This window comes from Copadichromis virginalis, linkage group LG3, assembly GCF_057382275.1.
Source record: "Copadichromis virginalis isolate Kocher_CV1m ecotype Utaka linkage group LG3, C_Virginalis_male_GT1.1, whole genome shotgun sequence".
NCBI lineage: Eukaryota > Metazoa > Chordata > Actinopteri > Cichliformes > Cichlidae > Copadichromis > Copadichromis virginalis.
The window spans coordinates 10,967,872-10,983,014 of NC_140620.1; the positions used below are offsets into that span (position 1 = coordinate 10,967,872).

The 15,143-nt window shown below is 47.4% G+C and overlaps 1 protein-coding gene across 1 annotated transcript; it reads left to right on the forward strand.

The window, feature by feature from the left end:
* On the forward strand, positions 1-14,863 carry LOC146712737 (putative C-type lectin domain family 20 member A). The gene is made up of 5 exons (XM_085452186.1): positions 1-41; positions 13,232-13,615; positions 13,709-14,053; positions 14,139-14,227; positions 14,311-14,863. The coding sequence occupies exons 1-5, from the start codon at positions 2-4 to the stop codon at positions 14,434-14,436; spliced, it is 984 nt and encodes a 327-aa protein (XP_085308312.1). The 5' UTR covers position 1; the 3' UTR covers positions 14,437-14,863.
* Positions 14,864-15,143: the final 280 nt, after the last annotated feature.

The window sequence follows — 15,143 nt, forward strand, 5'->3', positions numbered from 1 at the left end:
AATGGAAGAAACCTGTTTACTGCTCATCCTGCTGCTCTCAGGTCAGTAATATTAATATCTTAAACATTTGAAATGTAGCCTATAAACACACAGAGGCAGACTGATGTCATTTGGGTAATCAGATTACATGTACAGTTTTTTTTTTATTAACACATCAACCACAAGAACAGTCAGAAAATCTTTATCTCCTCCTACCACAACACCTGCATTAATGTAAAATTATCTTCCTTTGTTAATATTTTGTTGTTTTGTTGTTATTTATAATGATATCTATTGAACCAAATAGATTTTTAAGCTTTGGCTGTTGATTCGTGGCAATTCTACAGCTTTGGGAATAAATATTTTTTCTCTTCACTTCTTTTCCTCCTCATTCTTATTATTACTGTTATTAACAACAAGCCAGCGTAAACCTATAGTTTGTCCCAAGCCCAGACAAAATGCTGAGAGTTGCATCATTATCGACACCTGACGTCAAATCACTGCCAAATCAAATGTGGATAAGAATTGAATTTCCATACTGGATGTGCCCTGAGTTAACACTTGCTAATAGCAGCGCCATTACAAACTGCTGGGCTTAGACAAAGGAGGAGGACAGGGAAATATGTGTAAATAGAGAGAGGTAAAGGCAGTGTGGTGTGTAAGAGTAAGGATTTTAAATATAGGGACTATGACTGTAAAGGGAAAGAACTGGCTGATATGCTTCAGAGAATGAAGATACATAAATTGGTACTGGTACTAAATAAGTTAGGTATGTAAACTTAATTTAAAAAGACAGTGCTGCTAAATTAAATTGTTTAAGTTCATCTAACATTTTCTTTTATTTGGATTAGTTTCTGATCAACTTAATGATGTGTTTGACTTATTTATTTCTATTGTCTGGTTGTCATCTTTGAAAGGTTTTGATTTCTGGGGTCTTTGATTTCTGGGACCAGCTTTAAAGGCTTAAAAAGACTCAACTAACTACTTTTATAAGTTCAATATGAAGGTTCTCAGTCATCCAGGTCATCGTAGTCTAAGGAGCTTGGAATGAACTTGAGCTTCTTTAAGTTGCTTGAAGATGTTTCACCTCTCATCCGACAAGCTTCTTCAGTTCTAGGGTCAAATGGTGGACCTAAGGAAATCACATAATAATAATAATGGATTGGATTTATATAGTGCTTTTCAAGGCACCCAAAGCGCTTTGCAATGCCACTATTCATTCATTCTCACATTCACACACTGGTGGAGGCAAGTTGTAGCCACAGCTGCCCTGGGGCAGACTGACAGAAGTGAGGCTGCCATATCGCGCCATCGGCTCCTCTGGCCAACACCAGTAGGCGGTAGGGTAAAGTGTCTTGCCCAAGGACACAACGACCAACACAGATCCCGGGGATCGAACCGGCGAGCTTCCGGTTACAGATGCGCTTCCCACACCCGTTTTCATGCCTTGGCTCCTGTGATTAGGTAGAGGATTGTCAAGGGGTCCTTTTGTCCCTCTTTGGGGGGACACTCCCACGGGGTTTAAATCTGGGACTCTCCACCACTTGACCCTAGAACTGAAGAAACTTCTCGGATGAGAGGTGAAACGTGTTCAAGCTACTTAAAGAAGTCCAGACGCTTTTCTTTCCAAGGTCCTTAGACTACGATGACATGGATGACTGAGAACCTTCACAGACATATTGAACTTATAAAAGCAGTTATTGATATAATACAGGAACAGGACCAAAATGAAAAACCAGGGTTGTCAGATGGAAAAGAGGAGAGTAGTGGAGACTGAACAGAGGCAAAAGTTGTTGAAGACAAAAAACTGCCTGAAATGGGAGAAATCAAGCAATCGCCTAAAAACAGAACTGAACCGAGCAGGATACATTCAACATACAACCCCTTGGAAATCCCTTAAGTGATTCATTCCCCTTAAAAAAAGAAAAAAGAACAAAAAAAAAAGTCTTGACCAGGTTCTTTCACATGTCCTTGACTCAGACCCTTCCCCATGTGTTAGCTGCTGACTGCTGAGTTCATGCCAATTTTGGGGGGATGGGGGGTTCTGACATCATTAGCCGCATCTGGGCCCAAACTCTGCTGCGGGTTCCTAAGTCAAACGATCACTGCAGCATCACTGAAAGTTGAAAAACTGTCTAAATTTTTTCATCTGTAATAATTTATCAGCGTTGCTGCTATACCAGGTGTAACAATTAAGTTTAACATCCAGGCATCCATGAAAACAGAATTTATGACATTTAACGGAGTTATAAGTTAGTAGGGCGTTGGCTCGCTAGCTTCCATCTAAACATGATCAGTGTTGGTCAAGTTACTTGAAAAAAGTAATCAGTAACTAATTACTGATTACTTCCCCCAAAAAGTAATCATTGTTACTTTACCGATTACTTATTTTCAAAAGTAATTAATAACTTAGTTACTTTTTAAAAAGATGATTTACACCCTGAATAGGTGATAAAGCAAAAGATCCTTCAGCCCAATTCTACTTTTTCTGCATAATCCATCATACAAAATGTAATCAAATGAAAAAGTCTCTTTTTAAAACTTGTTTTATTAGTTTTAATCTTTTAACTTTATGCATCAAGCAAAAATTAAATTATATGCAACATTCACTGACTGGAAGAACTTTGTTTAACATTTAAACCTATTTTCTGCACATTCCAGCACATAGAATTAAATATTTTTTGTGTTTACACTCAGTCTTTCAAGTAAACGCAAGTGAAACATAGCAGAAAATAAATAAAATCAAAGACTAGCGGTCCTTTTGCTCTATTTTCACTTGTATAGTAGGAGTGGCCTAGGCGGAGGTGTGCCCGGGTGCAGGTGTGCCGCAGCGTTCAGTTGAAGAATCCGCGAGTTTCTCTGAATTTCACATTATGTGGTAGCGCGCTCGGTGCTTGCTCGGAAGTTACGGGGTTTTTTTCACTGTAAAAAGAAGTTTTCTTCCCACGCAGTGAACAGCGGGTGCTAATGTTTTTGTCACTTTTTATCAGTGTTGCAGTCTGGTGTTGCCTACATCTTCCTATTCAGAAGGCAGAATTTCCGAGTTCTGAGTACAATCGAAAGCACCACGACTGCAGTTTTTGTGTTGGATGTAAAAAGCGCACATGACGCTTTGACGTAGGCTAGAATCATGGCAGCAGTCAACAACGGTCCAGGCATGGGATTTCTCTCGTGGAAATATGCACATCATTTTTTTCTTTTTATTGGTAGGTGGCACAGTGCACTTGTGGCAAGTAAGCAAGCTAGAAGACTGGTAAAGTTATGGAAGAAACACATTAACAAGAGAATTCTGAGTAAAAACAAAGTTACTTTCCCTAGAAACTAGTTACTTTGAAAGTAACGAGTAACTTGAAGTAACTGAGTTACTTTTGATAGAAGTAACTAGTAATGTAACTAAGTTACAAATTTAAGTAACTTACCCAACACTGCGTTTTATGGAATCAAACTCAAAGTAAGGTCAGTACTTCCACGCTTTAAACGCTGCACGCTCATACTCACTCCCGCACTCGATATATTATCCATTGTTGATCTACACATAGCTGCTGTCACGAACGTTGCACTCGCTTACGTCATTGTCATGAGACACTTTCACAAGAAAATCACGGTTTTAGCAACGCAGTAACGCAGCGTGCTTACGGGAAAGTAACAGTAATCTAATTACGTTTTTGCAATAGTAATCCCTTACTTTACTCGTTACTCGAAAAAAGCAATCGTAACGCGTTACTGCCCATCTCTGGTCCTGATTACAGTTTTTCTCAGTTGGTTTGGTGCTTTTCTCACATAACTATTAACATTTGCACAGCAGTTAGTGTATTTCTCAAAACAATTGGTGCAAACTGCAAAACCCAGTGGATAACCTGTAAAAACAGGTCACTTGCTCAAAATCTTTAATCCATTCCTCAAAAGCAAGTATTCATGTCAACAAAACTGCCAGTGTCTTCAAAATGATAAGTTTTGAAATCTTTATGAAAAAGATAGTCAAATGGCTTTGTCATTTTTTCATTATGACAGTTCACAGTATTCTCTCAGTGTTTTCCAATGCAAAAAGGTCATCACCTGAAAATGCTCAAGACAGAAATGTAAACTTTTTGTACAGCTAATTACAGTAAAATTCACAGTACAGTTAGATATTCCTGTAGTTAGTGGAGTAAGTGAGTTTAAGACAGTGAATACGCATGTTTCACATTTTTACTGTGTAGGCTGTTTGTAATTCTACAACATTGTGCAAAAGAAAAATACTCTACAGTCACTTATTTAGAATAATCATAAAAAACACCCTTTTGGTAGAGCTGTGCACAAATGTGAACAATATAACAGTACATATTGTAACTGAATATACGCAAATCATTCTGGCACATCCAGACGTTCCTTTTTGTCTGGCCACATAATTTCATCTACATTAAAACAGATATCATCCCTTGCAATGCAACGAGGAAAGTATCTCCCGGGGTGGCGAATCCACCCTCTGCATGACTCTGTGATGTCGTCTCATGCTGCATCCATGGCTGCTAGCAGGGCCATTTATGAATGTGAATGTCGGTCATAAACCTTCCACCTCCAGGCAGAGAAAAACTCCTCTATTGGATTAAGAAACGGGGAGCAGGGAGGGAGATGTTAAACCAGCATTATGTCATGCACTGCAAACCAATGTCTGACTAGATGTGGCTGGTGAAATTGGACATTATCCCACACAACAATGTACTTGTTGAGTTGGCCTCCACCCCTCTCATTCTCAGGGACTACAGGGAGTGCAGAATTATTAGGCAAGTTGTATTTTTGAGGAATAATTTTATTATTGAACAACAACCATGTTCTCAATGAACCCACAAAACTCATTGTGGAATACACCAGGCACAAATATACGCACACGCAGGTATGTACTGCCAATTTCCACATTTATTTATTGGTTTGTTTTGACAGCTGACTCAGTCGCACAGCCTGACAGCTCACGAGCCCAGCTGATCTTCCTCGCCGCTCCTCCCCGTCTCACTATAAACACAGCGGAGGGAGACCATCATCAGTACATAAACACCATCAGCTGTTCTTACCGGCCTCGCAGCGCCGCCCTGTTGAGCCTTCCGCTCCACTCCTCCCCTGCAGCTGCGCCCAGGGCCACACCCCCGCCACATACCCCCACCGCCCGTTCGAGGCCGGGGAGCCGTCCGGCCGAGCCAACTCCCCCCCTCGCGAGCGAGAGAGGAAATCGGCCACCGCCATCTGTGCCCCCGGCCTATGGATCACCTTGAACTTAAAGGGCTGCAATGCCAGATACCACCGGGTGATCCGGGCGTTGGCATCCTTCATGCGGTGGAGCCACTGCAGCGGGGCGTGGTCCGAACAGAGGGTGAATGAGCGTCCCAGGAGGTAATAGCGCAGGGAGCCGACTGCCCACCAGATGACCAGGCACTCCTTCTCCACGGTGCTGTACCGGCGCTCGCGCTCCGCTAGCTTCCGGCTGATGTATAGGACAGGGCGGTCAGCCCCCCTCACCTGCTGGGACAAAACGGCTCCCAGCCCTCTGTCCGAGGCGTCAGTCTGCAGAACAAAAGGGAGGGAAAAGTTAGGAGTGTGAAGCAGCGGCTCCCCACAGAGAGCGTTTTTCACTCGCACAAACGCCGCCTGGCACGGCCCCGTCCACTGGACCAGATCTGGGGCACCCTTTCGAGTGAGATCGGTCAGGGGGCTGGTTAGCTGCGCAAACCCCGGCACGAAGCGACGATAGTAACCCGCCAACCCCAAGAACCGTCTCACCTCCTTTTTCGTCCTGGGGCGCGGGCAGGATGCGATAGCCGCCGTCTTCTCCACCTGTGGACGCACCTGCCCGCCCCCCAGGTGGTACCCCAGATACTGCACCTCCCTCCGCCCCCCTCAGGGACTCCAGGACCGCGGCCACCCGCAGCACATGCTCCGCCCAGGTGTTGCTGTGGATGATCACGTCATCCAGGTAGGCGGCAGCATACGCCGCGTGCGGACGCAATACCCGGTCCATGAGACGCTGGAAAGTGGCCGGGGCCCCGAACAGGCCGAACGGGAGTGTCACGAAGTGGTACAAACCGTACGGAGTGGAGAAGGCCGTTTTCTCCCTGGCCTCGGCAGACAAGGGAATCTGCCAATAGCCCTTGGTTAAGTCCAGTGTCGTGAAAAAGCGGGCCGTGCCTAACCGGTCCAGGAGCTCGTCGACCCGGGGCATGGGGTAGGCATCAAAGCGTGACACTTCGTTCACCCTGCGATAGTCGACACAGAACCGTATAGACCCATCCTTCTTCGCCACCAGAACGATGGGGCTACACCAGGCGCTGTGCGACTCTTCTATTACTCCCATCCTCAGCATTTCCGCCAATTCCCTCTGCACGATTTTTCGCTTATGCTCCGGGAGCCTGTAGGGCCGTGAACGCACCGTCACGCCGGGCTGCGTCACGAAATGGTGCTCGATGAGGGACGTCCGGCCGGGCAGGGGGGAGAACACGTCCGCAAAACGCTGTTGCAACGCGACAACATCCGCTCTCTGGGCCTGTGTGAGATGGTCATCACAAGGGAGGGAGGCGGGGATGATGGAATTTGGCACCTCAGGCCCCAACTCATCTCTCTCCTTCACCAAGCTCACCAGAGAAGCGGTTTTGACCTCTCGCCACTGTTTGAGGAGATTGAGGTGATAAATCTGCGTGGCTCCTCCCCTGTCCGACCGAGCGACCTCATAGTCCACGTCCCCGACTCGCCGTGTGACCACAAAGGGACCTTGCCACTTGGCGAGCAACTTCGAGCTGGAAGAAGGGAGTAACACAAGCACTTTATCTCCCGGTGAAAATTGCCTGAGCCTAGCCCCTCTGTCATACAGGCGTTGCTGACGCTGCTGAGCCTGGAGCAAATTCTCCCGTGACAACCTCCCCAAAGTGTGGAGTTTTGCTCTCAGGTCCAACACGTACTGAATCTCATTTTTGGCGGGGCTCGGACCGTCCTCCCAGCTTTCTTTAATCAGGTCGAGCACCCCACGTGGCCTCCTGCCGAACAGCAGCTCAAAGGGAGAAAATCCCGTGGAGGCCTGGGGCACCTCCCGCACTGCGAATAACAGAGGGTCTAGCCAGTGATCCCAATTGCGTTCATCCTCGTTAATGAACTTCCGAATCATGGACTTTAAGGTCTTATTCAGCCGCTCCACCAGCCCGTCAGTCTGAGGGTGGTAGACGCTGGTCCGAATAGATTTAATGCCCAGTAATTCATACAGTTCCCGCAGTGTACGAGACATAAACGATGTGCCCTGGTCAGTCAGTATCTCTTTCGGAATTCCGACTCGGGAGATGACCTGAAACAGTGCCTGCGCCACACTCTTTGCAGAGATGGTGCGCAGCGGAACTGCTTCCGGGTACTGCGTTGTGTAATCCACCAGGACTAACACAAAGCGGTAACCGCGTGCACTCCGGTGAAACGGCCCGATGAGGTCCATGCCGATGCGCTCAAACGGGACCTCAATGAGGGGGAGAGGGCGCAGAGGCGCTTTCGGTATGGCCGGCTGGTTAACAAGTTGGCAGTCCGGGCAGGACGCGCACCAGCGGCGCACATCCGCTCGGATGCCTGGCCAATAAAATCGGGCCGTTATTCGCTCCAGAGTTTTCTCGTAGCCCATATGCCCTGCCATGGGGTTATAGTGGGCCGCCTGGAAAAGTGTTTCCCGGCGGCCCTGCGGCACCAACAACTGGGTGTGTGTTTCCTCTGTCTGAGTGTCACGACTCACTCGATATAATCGGTCATTTAATAAGACGAAACGCGGGTAGGTCTGCGCGGCCTCAGGGCGCACCACGTGACCATCAATAGCCATCACTTGGTCAAAGGCTGAGCGTAGGGTGCCGTCACGAGACTGCTCCAGTGGGAAATCACCCATGGGGGACACTTCCGGGGCCGGCGGGACGTCCCGTGAGGGACCCGCCGGCTCCTCCCCCCGGAGTCGGTGTCGGACGACCCCGCGTCACCGCTGAATGCCGCGCACACGCTACACCCCGCTTCCGGTCGTGATCGCACCCCCGCGTACTGCCCCAGTAGCTGATGAAACCCCGGCCAATTGGTACCCAGAATCAGGGGGTGCGACAGGCGCGGGCTAACCGCCGCCGTTACCCTATGTGTATGGCCCTTGTATTTCAGCAGCAGCGGCACTATGGGGTACCGGTGCACATCACCATGAACACACCTCACCTCCACCCATTCTGCCTCCAATAATGCCCCGGGGCGAACCAAGCCTTGGTGCACGAGGGTCTGTGTGCAGCCCGTGTCCACCAACGCTCGGCGTATACCCCCTCGAGTCCTTACTGGAATACTGTATGTCCCTCCTGGACCGGGGGAGGGTGCTGGGGCGCCAGCAACGCGGAACACCTGCCCCACTTCCATAAGCGGACAATCCCTCCTCAGGTGTCCCAGCTGCCCACACTTCCAACACTCCGGCCCCGGCGTTTGTGCTGCCCTCCGTGGCTCGGGGGCGGCTCCACTCGGCTCGGTTCCCCGGGACGGCACCATCGCCGCGAAAGGGTTGGTGGGGCTCAGCGCCGGCAGCCGCTCTGCCTGCTCTGGTGCCGGCACACGGCGCCTCGGGGCCGGCACTGGGGCCTGTTTGGTCGGCCTCCGTCCGGCGTCCACGGACTCCCCTGCTCCAGCGGCAAGGTGGTCCTCCGCCAGCGTCACCGCCACCTCCAAGCTTGCGGGCCGGTGGCACCGGACCCATCTCGCCGTCTCCGCTGGTAATCCTTCCGTGAACTGCTCCAGCACCACCTTGTCCACCAGCTTCGTCTCGCCCTCCGATGTTCCCGGCTGCAGCCAGCGCACCGCCGCCTCGCGCAGCTGTCGGGCCCAGGCGAATGGTCGGTCCATTGTAGCCAGCCGAGCCCGGACGAGCCCCCTTAAAATCACAAGCTCTTAGCTTCATGGAATTCTTTGCAAAGACACATTCCTTCTGGGGCATTGTAAATGTGTTGTGTGCCAAACGACTCAATGTAGCCAGCCGACAGGCTCGGAACCGCCGGCGATGGTCTTCGGCGGTGAGCCCCAGCCTGTCCACCACCGCCCGGCTCACATCCGGGAAGCTGCTCCTTGACGCCGGAGGCAGACTCAGTGCCGCTGTTTGTGCCTCCCCAGACAGCAGGGGGAGCAGCCGCGGAGCCCACTCCTCCCGCGGCCATTGGCAAGCCTCCGCCGTGGCACGGAAGGTCTCCAAAGAAATCTGTGGGTCGTCCCCGTCCCCCATCCGGGGCACCGTCACCGACAGTGGCGAGGGCTTCGGCGTGGCAGCGGCCCCGACCAGCCGCTCCAGAACTTGTGTCTGTCGGTCCGTTTGCTCCCGCAGCGCGGCCAGGTGGGCACGCTGGTCGGCCGCCTGATCCCGGCTCATTGCCGCCATCTCCGCCAGCATCTGCGCCAAGTATTGCAGGGGCTGGGCGGGTGGCGCGGCCTGTGGGTCGGACATTTCCCCACCGGCACTTTCCTGGGTTTCGGCACCACTTGTGGAATACACCAGGCACAAATATACGCACACGCAGGTATGTACTGCCAATTTCCACATTTATTTATTGGTTTGTTTTGACAGCTGACTCAGTCGCACAGCCTGACAGCTCACGAGCCCAGCTGATCTTCCTCGCCGCTCCTCCCCGTCTCACTATAAACACAGCGGAGGGAGACCATCATCAGTACATAAACACCATCAGCTGTTCTTACCGGCCTCGCAGCGCCGCCCTGTTGAGCCTTCCGCTCCACTCCTCCCCTGCAGCTGCGCCCGGGGCCACGCCCCCGCCACACTCATTAATATCAAAGCTGAATGTTTTTGGAAGTAGTTTTTAGTTTGGTTTTAGTTTTACCTATTTTAGGGGGATATCTGTGTGTGCAGGTGACTATTACTGTGCATAATTATTAGGCAACTTAACAAAAAACAAATATATACCCATTTCAATTATTTATTTTTACCAGTGAAACCAATATAACATCTCCACATTCACAAATATACATTTCTGACATTCAAAAACAAAACAAAAACAAATCAGCGACCAATATAGCCACCTTTCTTTGCAAGGACACTCAAAAGCCTGCCATCCATGGATTCTGTCAGTGTTTTGATCTGTTCACCATCAACATTGCGTGCAGCAGCAACCACAGCCTCCCAGACACTGTTCAGAGAGGTGTACTGTTTTCCCTCCTTGTAAATCTCACATTTGATGATGGACCACAGGTTCTCAATGGGGTTCAGATCAGGTGAACAAGGAGGCCATGTCATTAGTTTTTCTTCTTTCATACCCTTTCTTGCCAGCCACGCTGTGGAGTACTTGACGCGTGTGATGGAGCATTGTCCTGCATGAAAATCATGTTTTTCTTGAAGGATGCAGACTTCTTTCTGTACCACTGCTTGAAGAAGGTGTCTTCCAGGAACTGGCAGTAGGACTGGGAGTTGAGCTTGACTCCATCCTCAACCCGAAAAGGCCCCACAAGCTCATCTTTGATGATACCAGCCCAAACCAGTACTCCACCTCCACCTTGCTGGTGTCTGAGTCGGACTGGAGCTCTCTGCCCTTTACCAATCCAGCCACGGGCCCATCCATCTGGCCCATCAAGACTCACTCTCATTTCATCAGTCCATAAAACCTTAGAAAAATCAGTCTTGAGATATTTCTTGGCCCAGTCTTGACGTTTCAGCTTGTGTGTCTTGTTCAGTGGTGGTCGTCTTTCAGCCTTTCTTACCTTGGCCATGTCTCTGAGTATTGCACACCTTGTGCTTTTGGGCACTCCAGTGATGTTGCAGCTCTGAAATATGGCCAAACTGGTGGCAAGTGGCATCTTGGCAGCTGCACGCTTGACTTTTCTCAGTTCATGGGCAGTTATTTTGCGCCTTGGTTTTTCCACACGCTTCTTGCGACCCTGTTGACTATTTTGAATGAAACACTTGATTGTTCGATGATCATACTTCAGAAGCTTTGCAATTTTGAGACTGCTGCATCCCTCTGCAAGATATCTCACTATTTTTGACTTTTCTGTGCCTGTCAAGTCCTTCTTTTGACCCATTTTGCCAAAGGAAAGGACGTTGCCTAATAATTATGCACACCTGATATAGGGTGTTGATGTCATTAGACCACACCCCTTCTCATTACAGAGATGCACATCACCTAATATGCTTAATTGGTAGTAGGCTTTCGAGCCTATACAGCTTGGAGTAAGACAACATGCATGAAGAGGATGATGTGGACGAAATACTCATTTGCCTAATAATTCTGCACTCCCTGTATGTCCCTGTAAAGAGTGTCTAAAAAAGTCAGGAGATGCTGTGTATTGTATGGACCAAAAAGGGGAACATCGGTGAGGATGCCATTGTCTGAGATGGCTGCATACATTGTAACATTCCCACCGCACCGGTCTGGGACATCAGTGGTTGCTCTTCGTCCAATGTGATTTTTTCCACGACTTCTGCCTTTGGCCAGGTTGAAACCCACCTCATCAACATATATGAATGTGTGCAGTGGTTCCCTGGCTTCCAGCTACTTTTACACATTTTAGAGAGAGAGAGAGAGAGAGAGAGAGAGAGAGAGAGAGAGAGAGAGAGAAATGTAACAACCTTTCCTGTGTATGTTTTGTATGTTCTGTGAATATATGTACAGAATTGCTAGTCTATTGCTAGGCATAAAACTACACAAAGTAAAACAGTTTACAGTGTTGAACATTAGAGTATACATAGAAGACATGTTTTACCTGTACATACTGGTGACTGATCTCCTTCACTCTTTAACTTTTCCGTTCAAATGGCACTTTGTACAATTGTTTCATGCACATTTCTTTTTTCTTGAGAACTCTGTCCATTGTTGCAATTGACACAGATGCAGTATTGCCAAATACACCATTATCCTCTATCCTCTTTGAATTTCTTTCAACTTTATTGCATTGTTTGCAATCACCATTGCACAAATGGCTTCCTCTTGCTGCGGGGTAAAAGGGGGCCGTCTTCCACCTCTGCAAGGCTGCTGTTCGATCCTTTGTGGTGCAGATTACAGTAAAATTACAGTAATACACACTAAACATGAGATATTATGAGATGTTGGATTACTGTCCCATACTATACATACCCGTTCTCCCTATGAAATGTTTGAATGATTGAATTCACAGTGGTTCTTCCAACATTTGGTTGCGCCCTCTGACCAGCCTCATCCATTGTGAGGCTGTGATTGACAACATGGTCAACAAATGTTGCCCTAATTTTATTAGGAATCTGCCTAATGTATTTGGCGTCTTCTCCCTCTTTCCCTGTTTTGTCCCCCCGCATCCTCACCCCTCTTCCACGATGCTGAACTTCCATTTCTGCATCACAGAATTCTAGAAATGGTACACACTATGTCCTGCTTGGTTCAGATATGCTCGCCAATTGAGGGTCATGGGATTGATCCATGAGTGACTGTGAACAAGTGGCTTGTCATTGGTTACAACTAATACTTCACACACCTCCTCATCAGGAGTATCTGTTCACCAAGTTAGAGACTCAAGAGCCTGGATTAGTGTATCGGAGCACAGTGTCCTGTTTAATTTTTTGCTGTTTAGTTTCACTTTTGTTGCAATAACTGGACTACATCAAGTTTCTCATTGTTATTGTTTTAGATGTGAATGTTAACCAACCAGGTATTGGAACAATAAGAAAAGATTGGACCCAGAAGCAGACTTCACGGAGGCGAAAGCGTAAACTCAAAAGCAGCTTTATTGCTGCCTCAAAGGAAAAACAATATAAAAATGATACTGAGATAATATGAACTAAACTCATGGAGAGGCACGCAGGGAAGCACACAGCATGAGGGATGACACAACAACAAGCAGGGGATGACAGAGGACTAAAATACGTGACTTGGTAATCAGGAAATGGGAGACAGAAGGGAAACTCAGCTGGCATTAATTAGAGATGAGATGGGGAACAGAGGCTGAGCATAGAGCAGAAATGTCAAAATAAAACAGGAAGTACACGACTGACAGAGACCCACACTAGACAAATGGTTTGAACCAAGAAATGTAATAAACCAAACATCATACAAATGAAAGAACAGAAATCCATTAAAATGTAATTAGTAAAAGTAAAATACTTGAAAAAAATCTATGGAAGTACTAAATAAAGCATTTATACATTGTTTTTTCTTTCCTCTGGTTAGGTTGCAAACAGTATAACTATTTAAAGGGGCTAAATTTTTAAGTCTTTTTCCAATGATTCTTCTAACATTTTCCATTTTCCACAATAAAACATTTAAATTTTTTTCAGGAGGACTTTCCACTCTTCCTCCCCACTCCAGAGAATACCACTTTGTGAACCAGCTGAAGACCTGGACCGAAGCTCAGAGCTACTGCAGAGAACACTTCACTGACTTGGTCACCATCTACAACAGCAACATCAACCAACTGCTTTTCTCAATTTCACCAAGGATCAATACTTGGGCTTGGATAGGGCTCTATGATGATCGTTACAGCTGGAAGTGGTCCATGGAGGGAAAACTTTTTTATGTTGGCAGTACACATGAATTTCTGATCTGGGCTAACGGCCAACCAAACTGTGCATATGCAAAGGAATACTGTGTGGCTCTTCAGGGACAAACACAGATGGATGATAGACCCTGTGGAGATTCTTACCCTTTCCTGTGTTACAATGGTAGGAAAATGACTTGTTGGCATAGTTGTCCTACAATTTTATAAGATTCATAATGTGTGTCTCAAAATGAATCCTTTGTTGAATCTTTTACAGCCAGCAGTACAAGTTACATCTTAGTGAAGGAGAGCCGCTCCTGGTCAGCGGCTCAGTCGTACTGCAGGACATACCACACAGACCTGACCAGTATAAGAACCAAAGAGGAGAAATCCAACATCACGCTCACTTTGAATGGATCAGGGGTTCAGTATGTGTGGATTGGCCTCTACAGGGATCCCTGGGCCTTCTGGTCTGACAACACAACCTCCACATTCACTAACTGGATGCCTTCTGAGCCTAATAACTACGGTTCAGTTGAATACTGTGGAAATTTGAATTTAATGTCAGGGAAATTGAATGATGGCAACTGTGGTGCTAGAATCTATTTTTTCTGTTTCACAGGTGAGGTCCAGAATGCAAACACTGTAAGATCCTGTCATCATGTAAAACACTAATGTTTGTGTTGTTATATGTGGTTCATTTTTAGCAGTGACAAAGCAAACAGTGGTGAAAATGAAGCTTCAGTCAGAGGCAGACATGCACAGCACAGAGATCCAGCAGCAGGTTTCACAGCAGGTCAGCAGTTCAGTCACCAACACAAACTTGACACAAGTTCAAACTATGCTTCATGTTTTTCATCATCTGCACATTTTGTCCAGCTGTCAGGCCTCATGCTGTCAGAAGGACTGACAGACTTCAGGATTCGTTGGAGGAAAGTCCAGAGTTACCGTGACGACCAGTCAAAGAAGCAGGATGTGGACGGTGGCTGCAAAACTGAAGTCTGACTGGACTGAACCACTTCATGTGTGAAGTTAATAACATGCTGTGCTGAGCTGTCTCATCCTTTGAATCTTTCAATATTTCAAAGTGTAAAGTTCCACCAACAGCTCATTTGTTCAGCTGCAGTTGTAGTTTGGTAGAAAGTCTTTAATCAGAGGTCCACTCACTAGTTTTCCTGACAGGCTCTAGTCTCTTGATTTGATTTGCAGCGTCTCTTTCAACACTTTAGACTCTGTCCTTCTGTGGACGTCACTGCACAGGCTTTGTCTTTGTGCAGTTTATTAGGATCCATAGTTCTGTTTCATCTGACAACAACCTCTAATGACAACAAAACATTGTATTGTTTATGTCCTGTTTCTACTTCTACTGTTTGAAAACTGTAACAGCCATGAATTCAGTTCAATTCAATTCAATTCATCCATCCATCCATCCATCCATCCATCCATTCGCTTCCGCTTATCCTTTTCAGGGTCGCGGGGGGCGCTGGAGCCTATCCCAGCTGTCATAGGGCGAAAGGCGGGGTACACCCTGGACAGGTCGCCAGTCTGTCGCAGGGCTAACACATAGGGACAGACAACCATTCACACTCACATTCACTCGCACATTCACACCTAGTGACAATTTGGATTAATCAATTAACCTATCCCCACAAGCTGCATGTCTTTGGACGGTGGGAGGAAGCCGGAGTACCCGGAGGGAACCCACAATTCAA